Raw genomic sequence first — 17,075 nt, 5'->3', positions numbered from 1 at the left:
TATATATAGTCAGTAGAACTGTCCAGTCCAAATTATCTCCTGAGCCACATCAACAAAATATTATTTAAATAGGAGGCAATGAAAAATAACATTAAAAAAGGCGAAAAACAAATATATTTTCTTGTTTTTAAATGATAAATGTTCCTTTACAGCAAAATATGTTATTACTGTACATCACTTTATTGGTAATCTGTGATTTTAAAAAATATATAATGAATTTATTTTTAACTGTTGCTAAGATTTGTTCTTTCCATTCTGATTTAGGTCAAACATCAAGCAGCACTGTGTTCTATATGATTATAAAGGAAGGGAACAAAACACACGTTTACTGGAGAAATGATCGTTGCAATGTTTCCATCTCTTATATAAGTAGCACTCTCTGAAAGGTTATTTTATTTTTTCATGCTAACAGTATAAAAAAYGATGGAAACAAGTGACATGAAGTGGTAGCAGCTGTCTGAAGAACAAAATGACAATAGGTCAGGGTTAATACTTACCTCTTGTTTCTAACCCATTTCCACAYGCTTCTCCTGATCCAGATAATCCTCGCCTTACAGAATCAGGGACCAGAGTACAACTGTGCCACTTGTGCATCCTCCATCTGCAAATACCAAGACGATAGATGATAAAGTTCTGCTGCAGTTTTAAAACAAATACTACATTGTTATCACTCTTGTTAGTTTGTATCTAATGATACTGAGCTGCAGGATGTAATGTYATTGTTGTTGACAGAAAAAAATGCCATTAAATCTGTGCAGTTTTAATGGCCCTCTGGTTTGGTGTTAATCCTGCAGGCAGCACAAATGAATAKTAGACACTTTTTTTGATTAGTATACTTTCTCTTCTGAGTGAAGTTGGGAGGCAGATCCAGRCATGTTGACAGTAAACACCAAAACAAACACCCGTATTAGTTTAGACCTTGTAACCGCATGTCTAATATGTATTTGCATCATTATGAGTTGTGCAATAATACAGAATAATGACTTCGAAAAGGAAGACAGAGACTGAGACCCSGTTGTAAATGATTGTTCCCCTTGTTTATTTATTTTTAGAATAGCAGGTGGTAAAATTTGAACCATAATAAATCGTTTTTACACTTGTTAATGTCTTACATTTTTAATTAAAGCATCATTTGCATGATGAATTAAATTTGTTACTTTGACAGCAATGATACTGTTTGTTTTTTGTTTTGTTCTTGTTTTTTTCCAAATGGATTTAAAAAAATCAATGTGCATGTATCCATATCAAACTGTTCAGTTCAATACACAYTATGTGTCAAACAATGCAGATTTTTAAAATGTATTTTATCAACTTGTCTTCTGAAGATGCTCTGTGTTGAAGGATCAGTGGATCTGTGTTCGWCTACTCCATCTAGGCTGCATTGACGAGCACAGATCCACTGAGAAACCTGCTGTTTCAGCAACATTTCATTTAAGAACTATRCTGTTGAGCYTAAACAAAYGTTCATAATTGATTTCAATAAAKTRGAAGTTAATAAGGGCATGGAAATGTTTGGTTTTTTTGTATAAAAAAAACAAACTTTGAAACTAAAGTATCAAACCAAATYGAATCGTGAATTTTTGGTATTGTTGCACATCTAATAAAAAGGTCTGTCTATATATCTAACCATCTGGTAGGATGTTGACATTTTTTAAGTTATAAATCCAAGAGTTTTCTCCTGTCAAAATGTATTTTCTTCATTTTTTTATGATAGTTCACTTTTATTTATCAATTTGTTGCTTAACTACAGAAAGCTAATTGCAGTTTGAATTCATGACCTTTCAACAAACAATTAATTACACGGATCAAAGCAATCAAATCGTAATTAATTAAGAAGGCTTCTTCTCTGCCTCTGTTGCGTTCTGCCTGTCCTTTATTTTGACAAATCTACTTTCAATCTGTTTCACTTCGAAGTCTGAAGGACCTGAGAGTGCTGCAGGCATTAGTATGTACTTGTGAATGACTGTAGTTGTAGAGAGGTCATTTAAACTCCAGTATTTTCATTATTACTTGAATGTTATATTTTAGTTTGAAAGCATTTTTAATTAAGTATTTACCTTGACACATTTAAAAAGTACTTGTCTATATGATCAAAAATAATTGACTATTCTCCTTTTTAAGATAATTTAGTATTTTAATTTTACTAATTTATAATGGGAGACATTCCACGTCTTGGGACGTGGAATGTCACTTCTCTGGTGGGGAAGGAGCCGGAGCTCGTGTGCGAGGCNAGAGGGAGGTCTGGGCCTCCCTTCTGAAGCTGCTGCCCCCGCGACCCGACCCCGGATAGGCGGAAGAAAATGGATGGATGGATGGATGGATATAATGGGAGAGTTGCCTTTATGATTAAAATAACTTAATGAATCACCTAATGTACTAATAAGAAATAAAATATGATAAAAGGTACTTTTTACCTGTAAACTGGACACACACCAACTGAGTCACATTCCCTTTCTTCATACAATGTGTCCGGACACTCTTGGCCTCCACTAGTTGGCATCTGAATGATGGTTCTGTACCGAGACTGTGTGGCAGCGGTTGAATTCTCTGTAAAACACAAAAGTCAAACTTACAAAAAAATAAAAATAAATAAAATAAAAAAAGGTCTGTGTACAATCACACAATATTTTCACAGGCAATTTAAATGAGGAAAAGAAGGATGATAGGACAACAAGTGCCTGGTAATTGTCTCGGATGTCAAACAGATAAAGATTGAATATCAGCAGAGCGAGATGACATCTCAAAGAGACAGCMGAAGAAACAAGAGGCCTCAGAATTGATCTGATTCTGATTAGCGTGCCCTTGATGGCTGTGATGTCCTCCRCTCCATTGCAGTCTGTTCTCGGACACACCACCCTGTAATGGCTTCATTTGGCTCGAGCTCCAAGGCTCATTACACTACACTAATTACAAAACACTGAAAATGCTGCAATTAAGAAAGTGATTACATCGTCAGCAGGCCCAGTGGACWACAGCATATTTACAGAGATGAGATGCCTTCTCAGTTCTTCTAAAAAAAATTACATTTTTTTTCTGATTTTCCAGATACTACAGTACACATATAATATCATTAAATACCCATTTTCCTCTTGATGTGTCGGTTCAACGTTATGAACATTTGCCATTATCATTTGCACTGAAAGGTAATTCTTAACCATAAAATAATATGTTTGAAGTTAACAAACAGCTGTCAGGTGAACRCACACATTTCCAATATTGTATACCATGCAAGTTGTTATATACGGAGCCTGCGAGGGGACATGGGGAATTTTTTTCTTTTGCGTTCCCATGCAATACTATTGCGTTACCTCACAATATCTTTGCGTTACCTCGCAATACTTTTTACGTTACCTCGCAATACCTTTTGCGTTACCTCGCAATATTGTTTTGCGTTCCCACGCAAAAGTTTGATTTTGAATATGAACTGAATGAAATCAGACTTTTATTTTGAAATATCCGGTTACCAAAACAGGATGTGTCACCACAGTTAGTGAAATTGACATTGATGTTGCGTGGCTGCACTGTGTTAAAATATTGGCATATGACATACTTCCATGCGTAGTTGTGTGATATACTCATTCTAAAGCTGAAGTAGGCTAACTCGCTAATGGTGAACTTGTGAATTTGTTGTTAAACCGGCAGGCACAACAGTGATAAATGACTTTTGCAAGGGAATGCAAAAGGTATTGCGAGGTAACGCAATACTGTTGCGTGGGAACACAAAAGAAAAAAATATCCCATGTCCACTCATGGGCTCCAAAGTTATAAAATGTTTAAGAATTCAGAAATACTTTCTGAATATTGAAAAATGCAGCTTTGTTAGGCTGATTTTCTTTCGCTATTATCTGATTATAATATAGCATTTAAAAATGTTGACCTTTAAAAAGTCCTTGAGAAAAAGGTTACCGCCATCATTAAATAGCTGATTGATTCCCAAGAGGTTACCTAATCATTAGACAGCAGTTTCTAAAGTAGTTTTATGTAGAAATCCATGTAAAGAGCTACCTGTGAGGCAGGCTGAGGGGCAGGCTGTCCATTCACTGAACGGTGTCACCACGCAGTCCTTTTTGCAGGGAAGCCAACAGGACTGGACACTTTCTGGACGAGAAGACTCTAAACAYCTAAAGAAACAGGCAAACAGTCATTACAAACTCCAAACACCRTGGTGAATGATAAAAGACACGGTTTCTAAAGCGGTAAAAAGGGTGGAGAGCAAGAGTGTGGCGAAACAAATGCCCCGTCCTTCACATGTTTCCCCACAGGATACATGATTGATTATRCGCCGTCCTGCTTGAACGCTCGGACAAAAAGGTTTATGTGCACATTTTTTAGTTCACCGGTTTTGCTTCATGATAAAAAAAATAATTGTTGGTATTATTAATTACTCAACTGAACCATTATTTTGTTTGTTTAACGGCATGTTTTAATGTAAAAAGTCAGAAAACAGAAAAATGGATGTGTGGCTGCTAATTAAACCAATAAAATGTGAGAACAAACAGCTCAACTGTGTAACTCATACACCTTCAAAAGGTGCTAAAATGTTAATATTGATCATTTTCTTGTGGTAAAGAACAAAACAAAACAGTTTTTATTCAGGCTGATGAGTAKTTTAGATGATGTTTTAGTCCTTGTTGTATTTTCTGTGTTAGAGCTCTAAAGAGATGAGGATTATTTCAGCTACAGTATGTAAAAATCAAATAAGTCACGAGCTTTGATGTCTTTATCAACTAGCAGGCAAACTCCTCCTCCTCGACACGCAGGCGTGCATGCACAGCCTTCCAAATTTCATTTCAGACACAGTTACATTTTCTTTCTCGACAACCAGATCCAGGTCTCACTAGAGGCCCAGCGTGATGCCACATCCCACCAGCTGCAAGAAAAGCCAGCATGGACAGGAACGAGATCAAAGTATGCCAAAGCATGAGAAGGCAGGATATATAAAACCTTTCCTTTTCCGAGCTTTATCCCCTCTCTTCGCTCACCATTTTTTTTGCATTGGCACTGATGTATGCCAGAGGGCATGGCAACGCAACAAAGCAGCTGGGGGAATATTGTGGGATTTGCCCAAAATGAGGACGTTACACTCACAGTCAAGATCATGGTGCTCAGCTGACGACACTGGGAGGACTCAGTCTCTATAATATTTATAGGGATGCAATAAAAATTACTGAGTGTKCATGATGTTAAATAGGTGCAATGCTTATAATACTATTACACAATTGTGATAAGTTAAAAATCGCATTGAACTTATCACAAATAGGTAATTTTTCATAATATTGAGATAATATTGTTACACAGATGTGTTGCTAAATACTCAATTTTCAGAAAAAAGAAAAAAGAAAAGCAGAAATAATAAGTGAAAATCAATCTAACATTAGCCTGCAGGCAGGCTCTGGACTGAGATGAAGAAAAGAAAAAAAAAACATAAAGCTTTTTGTTGAGCCGCGGCTCTCTGCAGAGATTATTGCCCACCATGAAATGCTAAGATGTTTGCTGACTCAAGTGACCCTTTTCCAGCAGCACAGCATCAGTTGTGTTTGGAGTTTGCTGCTCCTCAGATGGAGACAAATCAAAAACATTAAAACATGATTTTTTGGCGATCAACAAACAGAAAATATAATAGAAATAGAGCTTTTTCATGTCTTCTTTTTGTTCAGTACAAAAAAAAAGTGGAATCATTTTTTTGTAATTATTAGTCCTGAAGCATAATTTGAGGTTTGATAAGCTWTGCTAAATATGGGCTCATATCAGCAAAATCCCAAGCAAACAGGACACAGATTTGATGGGTGGAACAAAATATCTTTTTTTTTTTTTGTATAAACACACCAGCTAACTTTTTACTAACTGTCAAAATCATCTCCAATGAATGGCAACCTACAGGTCCAAGCTCGAGGTGCTGTTTYCATTAAATGAACACTTTGCTGCCATATGAATAGAAGCAAAGTGATTAAATTCACAGCACACTGTACATGCGAAATCTGTTGGTGGAGCAGAAATGACAGCTTTCATTAAAGCTTTTGTGGCGGGAGACAGGGCGAGCATGGGAAAAAAAAGTCTCTCCATAATCCATTTTATGGGCCTGTCAATAATATGTTGAGYTAAAGAAGGGCAAACTTTGTGAATTATTTATAAATCTGTCTTTCTGGTGTGGGCTTTAACATCATTAAAGTGACAGCACAAAAGCCCTTAGCAGTGTTTGATATTGTATTGCTGAAAGAGAAGGATAATGGGGGAGCAGAGGCAAGATGAATTTCTGGTTCACACAGACACAGTTGCACACACACACACACACACACACACACACACACACACAAACTCACAACAAGACTACAAAATACAGAATGAATGCATAAAGGAAGATGTCAGTTCACAAAACTCTGGGGATATGTTTTCTCTGTGTATCAAGTCCTTTGAGTCATCTTTAAATACCAGAACAATTCTCACATTCTAAAGTAAGACATTTTCTGATAAATGGAGCTTGGGTGAGAATTTTTTTTTATGAAGAACATGATCACATCTCTAACTACCTACTCATTTTCTCACTAATTTATCATCTGACTCATTTTCTTGTATCTAAAAGTAATCAAAGCAGCAGTGAAAAGAGAGAGAGAGAGAGAGAAAGAAAGCACATTGTGTTTTAAATGATAGTTCCCTTCTTATGTTGGTAAAATTATTCTTATTGTCTTTAATTACATCTGGAATGTGAACACTAAGTAGAAAGCACTCMTTTCTTTAATTTGATAGAAAAAAATCCATCTGGTAGAGAAAACAAATGTGTACACGTGTTAGGATTTGTACACTGATAAAAAATAACTTGTAAGATTTACTTGAAAAAAATCCTTGTAGCAATTTGCACTAACGTTTGATAAGTAAATTTAAATGTTACAAATTCAAGTAATATTTACTCATCATTATCTAGTAAAAGTTACTAAGAATATATTTAAAAATTTGTGAGTAAATCAGGTAAATTTAATTTAATTTGATCAAGTATATTTAAAAGAAGTAAATAAGCAAATTAAGTAAAATTTACCTGATTTAGTCACAAATCTGTTGAGATTTTTCAAGTAAATCTTACAAGTTCTTTATGTCAGTGCACATGCATTGAGCACATATTGTAGCATGACACCTCACAGCTACAGAGAGAGGTGTAGCTCTTTGTTGTAGTTCAAGACTTCCCCACCAGGTGGCAGTTTTGAAGAACCTTTATTGGATTCTTCTTCATGAACAACACAGACAAAGTGAAACTCACAGGTCTTATCAATGACTAGGCCTACCACTCTCACTTATGGTTACTTCTGCTGAACGCTTTAACACAAGTTAACAAATAATGAACACACAAGTTAGAGTAACACAACAGACTAATTGCTGAAAGAACTATTTTAACCAATTCCCTAAAATGATTTGACAACAACAAACTTGAATCCTACCCACAATCCTCCACTGCAGTCACATGACAAACAGCCAAACACAGCAGAATGCTATAATATGCATTCCCTGTTCCCTGACAACTAAATATCACCTACATTATGCCATCAAACTATTGCACACCAACAAATGTATTCWAGCAAAAGAAACCAGACAACTTATGTTTTATTTCCACCATGTCTTGTCCTCTCCTTGAAAAGTGAAGCAAGGGAATGAGGAGCAACAGCCTTTGTGTGTGCATGCACCCTCAGTTTTAGCCCAGAAGAGTAGAAGTTACTTAATATATTCATATTAATGTGCTGTCCAGAAAAAAGTACTTAAATATTAGTGGTAAAAAAAGAGCATTTACTTTTTTGTCTACAGCACTATTGAAATATAATATAATGTGTATTGTTTATTTAGTAAATTCTGATAGTTTAGAGATTTTGATGTTTTTTGTAAAATTTAAAAAGAATAATTAAATAAATGTTACTACACCCAAAAGTTTGTTTTTTCAGTGTAGAGAACTGTATGTAAGGAACAAATACTAGTAAGAACCAATGAAACACACAATCCAAAAAAAAAATAATACTGCACAGCAAAACAGTATCTAATGCATTCACACTGCATTGCACATGGAAMACTGTCTCAAAGCTGCCAGCACACCTTTTATTTACGACGGGACCAGCATTCATCTTCATGCAGCTGACTTTACGACTCTGGACACCAGCAGCACAGGCAGAAGTCTCATTCCACGGGCTTGTTCCATTAAGATCAGCCGAGGTATTCACAAAACAGGGACCCCAAGCTGAAGCCTCCCAGTAAAATACCRTACAGGGATGGTTGTTGCAGACTCGCCACTCCTCTAAGGCTGGAGCTGCTGGGCAGGCTTTCCCCTCTGGATGTGAACACATAAAGAAAATGGATAAAGAATCAAAAAGAAAGAAAAAATACACTATATGGTATCTTGAAAATAAAAGGTGTACATTGATGTATTGCCTAAAGCTACAACATGGCAATCCTTTTTTTTTTTTTGATGCTCGCTCTGCTTTAGCTGTCATATTCCATTTAATATATATGACAACATATAGCTTCAACATCTCTCAATCTGCAAACAGGTGATGTTAAAAAAGAAAAAAAAAACACTCAAGGTGGTTTTTAGTCTTTCTAGCAAACTCATCCAAATGTCAAACTGAACAAGGCTCAAATAAAATGAGATGAATAAATAAACATTAGTGCTAAATGCCAGAATCCACGTGGTTAGTATGCTAAATATCAAATGATAGACGAGTTTTATGGACTGGTTGTCAAGTTAAAGCATTTAGGTTTTCTGTGAGGTCTGCAAAAATAGCATGGGAAAAAAAGTTTTCCAAATAACTTTACATGAATGTTGCTTGACTGTAAGAGGTACCTTGAGTATTCAGAGAAAGTCCACACAGAAAGCACAGGGAGAACATAACAACTCCACCAGTAGGCCTAGCAGAAAGCTGAACCTGTAACCTCTTATCTGGCAACAGTTCTATCCGACTGCTAGTTAAGCAGCCGTAAAAACAAACAAACAAACAAAAAAGGTACCACTTTATAAAAAAGCCTCCCCTTATAGAAGACATATAAATAGTTTATAAATAGGTTATTAATTCATTCGTAAGTGTTTAGTTTGCATTAATTTAAAACGAGAACAAGACAAAACTGTCTGGTTTCTGGCCAAAAAGTGAGCCAAACCTGTTAATCTACATATTACATCTAAAATGCGCTATATTAAAAATTTCAGACTAGGTGACTACCTTGTAAGCACAATCATTTATTTGAAACACATATTATAATATTGTTCTGCATTATACATATCCAAAATTCTCAAAAGAAGCATTATTGTAACGTGTAAGACGGCACAGTATTTAATAATGATTAATAAACCTTTCTCCCTTTGATACTGTGGATATGTATATTGCAGTAATACAGTACAATATTATAGGTAAAACATGTGTTGCCTATAAAATATTGTGATTACAAAGCTAGTCTGTAACGTTTAATTTTGCACCTTTAGAGGTAATATGTACATGAACAGATCTTGCTAACTATTTGTCAAGAAACTGGACAGCTTCTCTTTCTTGTCTTTAACTAATGCATAATAAAYACTTAACAATTTATAAAATGTTTACAGAAGAAAATTATAACCTATCTATAAACTATGTAAAATCCATCTATAAGGGGAGCCTTTGTGTAAAATGGTACAAAAAACATTAAATTGAGCTTAATTAAAGCTTAGTTTGTGCTTAACCAACAAAAGMAGTGTAATAGATCATGTCTACTTTCTCATCAGACTTTGTGTTTGTTTAAGACACAGTGAGGATCATTATGTTCCTTAAAAGATTAGCTTTAAAATGTTAAGCGTGTGTTTCTGATGTAAAGCAGCAGCTCTGTTTAATAGTCATTTTAAAAATTGTTCAATATAAAATAAAGTGATCCACAGTTAACTCAGTGTGTTAAAAGGGATACAGTAAAAGTGTCTAGGCTTCCCTTTACAGAAAGGCATGACTGACTTTGTCACTGAACCACAACCAAAGAAATACCTGCACTTCTGCTCTGCTTTCCAATCCCTGGCTCTTCGGTGCGTCGTTACAAAGATCCCAACACGCACGCACAATAAACACTAGCGCAGCCCTCACACAAACCGACACTCCGAGCTCCTCTGCCAGCAAGCAGATAGCCAGCAACCTGGCTTAAGCCGCAAGATTCTTTCATCAGCTGTTATTGCTGATACGTGTTTAGTTACAGGGATTAATGGGCAGCAGTCGACTGCCAAGGCTGTCTGACTCGAAAACACAACACGCTGTGTGTGTCGAGAAATACTTGCCTGAGGAAACGTTCCTGATAATGGATGGTCAGCTCAAACCTCAACTGTTTTCCAAGATGAAAAATGTCTGTTTAAGGCTCTTAAATCTAGAGAAACAGCCAAAAGACTGCAGTGTTGGGAAAATCTCTTCTGATAAAACCTCTTTTTCAATCCCTTTTTATTTACTATTTGCTGACGCTACTTTTCGGTTAGTTCTAGATTTCTTCATTTAAATTCACAGAAACAGTAAGGAGACACATTTCAGTCTCTGAGCCTCTGATTCTTACTAACAAATCAGTTCAGTCTTTTCATTTAATATTTCCAAAAGCACAACCAGTTTGTGTGTTTTCTGTTATCTCATKAAGTTTGCACATCACCTCATAATAATGATTGATTAGTAATTGGTTAATGATTCATTGCTTCTGTGCCATCCTTGTGAAGCAAAGTCACATCTATCTGCTGGATAGAGAAAAAAAAACCAAAAAAGTTTAGAAGAAAATCAAAATAAGCACGATCCAAGTTTCAAATATGCACCAAAGAAATAGTTCATGTACAGTGAGCCTGCAACGTGTCAACGTAATCAAAGAGAATTTTAGATTACCTTTCCCCGGGATGGCCAGGACCGTGCGAGYGCGGCTCTGCTTGCCCTCTGCGGTTTTTGTTGCACAGCTGTGAGAGCAGGTCGACCACGAGGACCAGGAGCCGACCACACAGTCTGCAGAACAGGCCACSTCGCAGGTCTCCTCTGTGGGCGGAGGGTCATCTGTGCAGTGTGTGTTGGCCACAACATCTCCTGCAGAAAACATAATAACAAATGTGAAACAGAGACCTCAGATTTGTGACTTCAAACTGAGTGAAGATGAGGTGGCTTACACAGTTTGTCTCTCTTCCTGACCAGACAAAACACATCTTTAGTCAATGATATATACTGTATAGAAGCATAAGTCAGTATAAAATCCTATTTTTCTCCTTACTTTTAGTGAAATAAACTACATGTTCTATGCATCCAATAGACTTGATAATTCACACCTGAAAGTCTGGTAGACTCGGTTCGATTGGGGACCAAAATTGCAAGATTTCTTTACATTTTCAGTTGTTACGGTTCACATTCACACTGYRCTKTGTCAAACAAACTAAACCCTGTGAACWACCTGTTCCCTCCCTCACCTGTGGTGGCGCTGCACCAAGACCTGCTGAAGGAATCGGCACAGAAACCTCAGAGAAGACATGGAGCAACTTCCTTCTTCACAAAATGTAAACACACATAGAGCAATGTCAGATTTTAATAGGATTTATTTATTTATTTATTTATGCATTTTAGTTTTGGCAAAGGTTCCAAACAAACACTCGTCATCATTGAGCTCATCATGAGACGAAGATACTGTGGAACTGTGGAGAATATTGTTTTCCCACACAAGCAGGGGCGGTTCTAAGGGCGGGGCCACAGGGGCATTGGCCCCAGCTGAAATCTGATTGCCCCCCTGAAATGCCCCAGTCCTGTCACTCATCTGTTCTTTACCTGGGGGTGATGATGGTGGATGCAATTYCATGTTCAAACACTAGTTGCACTAATGAGTCAAATAGTAAAGTCCAGAATGAATCAAGCTGACAGAATTCTTCTTCTCTTCTTAAAATGTGAACAATCCTGCAAAAAGTCTTTCAACTGACAAATGATGGCTGGATTTTCTCACATGTTGTGTGTTTGAAAATATTGTATCTATGTACAGTGAAATGTATGAAAAACTGGTGAGAAGAATTTACTGTGCAATGGCGCCACTATACAATCAAGCTCCCCTTATAGACAGCTTATAAAGAGTTTATTAATTCATTTGTAAAGTTTACACTTCATAAATCATTAATAAATGAAACTGGACAATTTTGTCTCTTTCTCGTCCTTAATTATTGCATAATAAACACTTATTAAGAATTTTTAAAGTGTTTACAGATTAGTTAATAACATATCTGTAAAACTCTTTAAAAGCCATCTATAAGGGGGCCTTRTTGTAAACTGAAACCTTYTTAAAAATACGTTACATTACAAGYGTTTGAAGTGTAAAATATTTGCACTAGGAATTTGTGGGAAAGGATGTTGAACAAATACTTGGCACCTATATTGTGGCCCCTTGATGGCCCCTTACTCAGAAAAATCCTAGATCTGCCACTGCACACAAGGCGGTTGGGACGGCTCCGTATGAGGTGGCGTTCACYRAGYAGGAGCGCATCCAACTTCACAGCAGTGCTGTCCATACAGTATTATACAGGCGTCAAGTGAGGTATTCCAAGATATGAGTAACTTTATTACTGTTATTACTCAGAATGACCTGTGTTATAGTCCACTTCCTGTTTTTTGAGAGGTCTTCAGTCCGCTTGGATCTAGGTTTGGAGGTGGACCAGAGTTTGCTTTTTTTGGTCCACATAGGAGTTTGATTATGTGTTCACACTTCCCCAAACTAACCAGATTTTCTAGACAAATGAAGAGTTAGATTAAAGCAGAATAGACAGGGCTGGTGTGCAAACACCCTTAGAAACTGATTTTAGTCCTTTCCTCTCAGAACAGTGTGGTTATGGACATGGAAGGTCTATTTCTGTTTCACAATCCCAGATTTTTATGAATAAATCATATTTTCCCTGTTTGACACTAGGTTTTACCACTTTGTCAACTTATCACACCTTATTATGTCAGGAAAGTTTATTTTGTCCCAAAAAGCATCCTTTTTATGCCAACAAATGATACAGCTCCCTACTGTCATTTTAAAACGAATGACATGAATTACTAAGTTACACATGACAGATGTAAACACTACTGCAAAGCAAAATCACAACACTTCTGGGTATACATCTTTAAAAGTTATGTTTTAATTAAATGTGTCGCATTATTCACATGCACTTGATTACGTGCCGATGAAGTCTTCTTCATTGTGTAATCTCGACAATTTCCAGAAAGAAATTTGATCACACACAATAATGAGGACATTTCTGTTCACCGTTTCATTTTATTTTTGGCTGTTTTGCCACCGTCGTTTTTCCATTTGTTGCAGAGAGCAGCAACGAAACAGAGAAATTTCTGCAACAAGGAATGCCACCCGAATGTCAAAACAATGCCAGCAGCAGCTGAGGCAGCATGATATTCAGATATACACTCCCACTCATTAACTTGGCAGAATTTGCCACTACATCTTGTTTGGTTTAAAACTGTACAACTCTAGGGTGCATTTATCAATTTGTTGTTTATTATTTTTTTTATTTTTTTGTCTCCAAGCAAACACCCCATGTATTAAGAAGAGGGGGTAAGTGCAGARAGAGAAAACCCTTGGTAACAGCTCATGAGATAGATGTGAAATAMTCCCATGGGAAGTTTGAAAAGCTTTTGCTCATAAAGTTAAAGTATTGCATATCTACACCCATCAAAATAATTGGCATATGTGCAGCTGAAGAAAAYAGTCGAAGTATTACTGAAGAGCCAGAGGGTTCCGTACACAGAGATGGTTTTTACAATGATTTAAGAGCGTGTAAATGCACTTTACATGAAGTGCAATACAACAGTATTATAACGAAGCAAMCACATTTACATAAAATCTTGATTTGAAACTTTGGTAATGCAAGCACACTTAAAAAAATAAGAAATGTATCATTTCAAGCATCTACTGTGACACAAAAGGTATTTATACTACTTGCACTTTCCCATGTTTTATAATGTTGCCAGTTTTTCACATCTACAAACTGGCCCTGTTTATTGCTGCTATCTTGATGGAAGGCCAACTTCTGTCCCAGTCCCAATAAGGTTTTCATTTTATTTATTTATTTATTTGCAATATCAATAGGTTTTCTTCTAGGATTGTCCTGTATTGAGATCCATTCATCTCCCTATCAAATTAGATCAAACTCCATGACCAAGTTCATTCCCGCAGCATAAATGTGCCACCTCCATGTTTTACGATGGTTGTGTCCAAGGTGATGAGCACCAATCATTCCTCTCCAAAATATCATTAAAACACATTTTCATGTAAATATTTTTTTATTATTATATGGCCATCAGTGGTCTTCTGTAAAGTAGCATAAAATGAGTAAAGGGAAAGAAGTGGGTAAGTTAGTTCTTGGAGTTAAAAGTAGAAAAAAATAGCTGCAGGAGAATAAACGTACATTTTATAATCATACTGTTTCCTAAATGCACCTAACTAAGCAGCGATCCAGAGGCTGCTGCACTTGAATAAAAACTGCATTCAACATAATTGTTTTGAACTGATTTTAAGCTGCGTGGGAATAATTTATTGCCATGGTTCACCGTGGCTCCCACCCAGGTAATTATTTCAGATGTGCAAGATTTATGCAAAGTGTGCATAATGTAAAACATATACACATGGACCATAGATTTTTTTTCCCTTTTTTTAATGGCATAACCTTGTCTTTTACAGGGCTGGAAACAAAGACCTGAAGTGTAAAGTAAATGAGATGCAGATGTAAAAACTTTAAACGGCATTGATAAGTTGGAAAGTTTTAGCAAAGTTACTTGTGTCATTCTCTCTTTTTTTCCCCGTATCTGTGTTATTTTTAGTTAAGTATATTCACTTCATGGAAGCACATTATCTTTTTTTCTCTAAGTTAAGCCACTGCTTGCTTTCCAGTCTTATATGTAGTCTATAGAGTTTGAACAGAATCCATTGTTTTGACCTTTTGGTAATCTCAGAATATTCATTTTCCTCTACAAAGAATTATGCACTTACAGTTAAAGGTAGAAGGAATATAATCACAGCATCCATCGCCACCTAAAATTATAAAAATAAATGCTCTTTATTATCCACCATAAGCTGCTGCTTTGCCTGTGAGGACAAAAAATAGTCCACATCAGTGTAGGGATTCTTATCAGTATGCAAAGTTATTTTGACACATTTAGATATTGGTGCAAATAATGGGACATAAGAATATTCATGATGAAAAGAACAAGCTTGAAGGCAATTTTGGGGAGAATAAATGAAAGAAATTAGTTTGCCACATGTAGAGATTTTAGCTGTTATTTACACACAGCTGAAAAAAATCCCAGTCTTTTAACAATCAGTCTGCTTGAAAATCACAAGAGTGTAATGAATACATTAGCAAACCAAAAGCAGCAAAACTTTGCCTGGAAACACTCCCTGAACACAAGTGACATGATAGCATGAAGCCAAAAGTCCCAACGTGTGTGTGTGTGTGCGTGGAAGTCTGAGGGTTCTGCAAATAGATGGCTGCCCCTGGGGTCCTTCTGCATTATTAATACAGGGATCTGTAGTTAGGGCTCTTACTCAGAAATAATATCACAGCCTACTGCATGCAATTTCAACATGATTCCTCCTCTGCTCGCCCACCAACCAATTAATCTTATTCATTGTTATTATTCTGGTGGATTAAAAAAAATGTCCTCACCTTTGCTTGAAAGTTAATCATCACATCTATTCAGCCGCATGGCTTTAAAAAAAAGAAACTGGTTGGGGGTGGTGATAGGAGGCAGAGGTTAGGAAGTAAATTGGACAAAATCCCAGCATTCAAAAGAGATGTGACAAATAACCCAGGGTCACAAATTAATGTCTACGCTGCATCAACTTGTCAAAMATGTTTCCTAGAATGCCTCCACTTTAGCTGTGGTTTTCCAGAGTTTATTATAAACTTTTGACCAGTTAGGCAGAAAGAGGCAGACACAATGGGAAACAAACTACTGGAGATGTTGGGTTTACTCGTGTCAGAGGTTGTCGGTTTCGGGGTGAGCCACCATACGAGCACAAAGCTTAAAATGAGTCATGTCAGCTTTCAGTCACAAGTGCACCTGGACGATTGAAGTTATGAAGCCTGGTGTTCGGTGGCACTGACTGTGCAAGAAGAGGGAACTGTGCAAGCTGTCAAAACAACTTGACTAAGCCTGAGGCACAGAGATAGTTAGGGTGTAAGCTGCAGTGGTTTAAAATATTAGAAATAATACTAAAACAACTATAAATACACAATTGGTAACACAAATTAAAGTTTGATGCTAATAACTTTATATAAGATTAAAAAAAATAAAGTTTTAGGTTGCTTTTAACAAGTTGTACCAGAATGAAGGTTGGAAGTCTTGTGTGTCTAACGTTTCCAAATTTGAATTTTACATTTTAACTACTTGATCCGGCCTGTCACACAAACACAATCAGTTCCCTTTTCAAACTCTGAGTCCACAGAAAAACACACACCAGTGAAAACACAATTTGACAGCAACCGACCAAAATTTCCTAAAAAAAAAATATGATGCCCTTAAGAAATAAGAAAACTTGCACCAGAACCCTTTCACATGAAATGAAAGATGCATCTGGCACTTCAGCTGATCCCTCCATCATTTACAAACGCTGTCTCCGAAATGTAGGAGAGTGGCTGTCAAGAAGAAACTCTTAAGGAAGGGAAACAGGTGGTAAAAGGTTGAAGTATGCCTAGTTACAAAAATAAATAAATAAATAAATAATCTTACTGTGATGATGATGATTGTTTTTTTCACATGTAGAAGCTAGACTGGGCAGCACTTTATAATATACTCAAAACATTCAAAATGAGTGTTACTATGAATTTTGTGAGATTGTATTGTAAAAAAAATGTGGAGTTTATGATCTGCATTTAATTAAAAATCAAACACAATTCACTGAGTCTAGTGGGTCACAATAAACACTAATGTTCATATTTATTTTCTCTCAAAATGATCAAATGGTCATCTGTGAAACTCTAATAGCAGACACTTCAAAGCAGATGTTTACAATAGATGCTGTTCACCACAGCTTAGAAGGGGAAATTTAAATCTTAAGCACAAAATGTGTTTATTTATTTATTTATTTTTTTTTGGGGGGGGGGG

The 17,075-nt window shown here is 36.4% G+C and overlaps 1 protein-coding gene across 2 annotated transcripts in view; it reads right to left on the bottom strand.

The window, feature by feature from the left end:
- thsd7ba (thrombospondin, type I, domain containing 7Ba) overlaps positions 1 to 17,075 on the bottom strand; it is a 193,635-nt gene that overhangs the window by 72,447 nt on the left and 104,113 nt on the right. For both annotated transcript variants that reach the window (XM_014020100.1, XM_014020101.1), the window contains exons 9-13: positions 10,839 to 11,030; positions 8,071 to 8,302; positions 4,006 to 4,121; positions 2,415 to 2,547; positions 498 to 601 (exon numbers count right to left, since the gene is read on the bottom strand). In XM_014020100.1, coding sequence (XP_013875554.1) covers positions 498 to 601; positions 2,415 to 2,547; positions 4,006 to 4,121; positions 8,071 to 8,302; positions 10,839 to 11,030 — 777 coding nt within the window. The remainder of the gene's footprint in view (positions 1 to 497; positions 602 to 2,414; positions 2,548 to 4,005; positions 4,122 to 8,070; positions 8,303 to 10,838; positions 11,031 to 17,075) is intronic.

The sequence above is a fragment of the Austrofundulus limnaeus genome, unplaced genomic scaffold (assembly GCF_001266775.1).
Source record: "Austrofundulus limnaeus strain Quisiro unplaced genomic scaffold, Austrofundulus_limnaeus-1.0 Scaffold240, whole genome shotgun sequence".
Lineage (NCBI taxonomy): Eukaryota > Metazoa > Chordata > Actinopteri > Cyprinodontiformes > Rivulidae > Austrofundulus > Austrofundulus limnaeus.
This window is presented reverse-complemented; position numbering and strand designations above follow the sequence as displayed.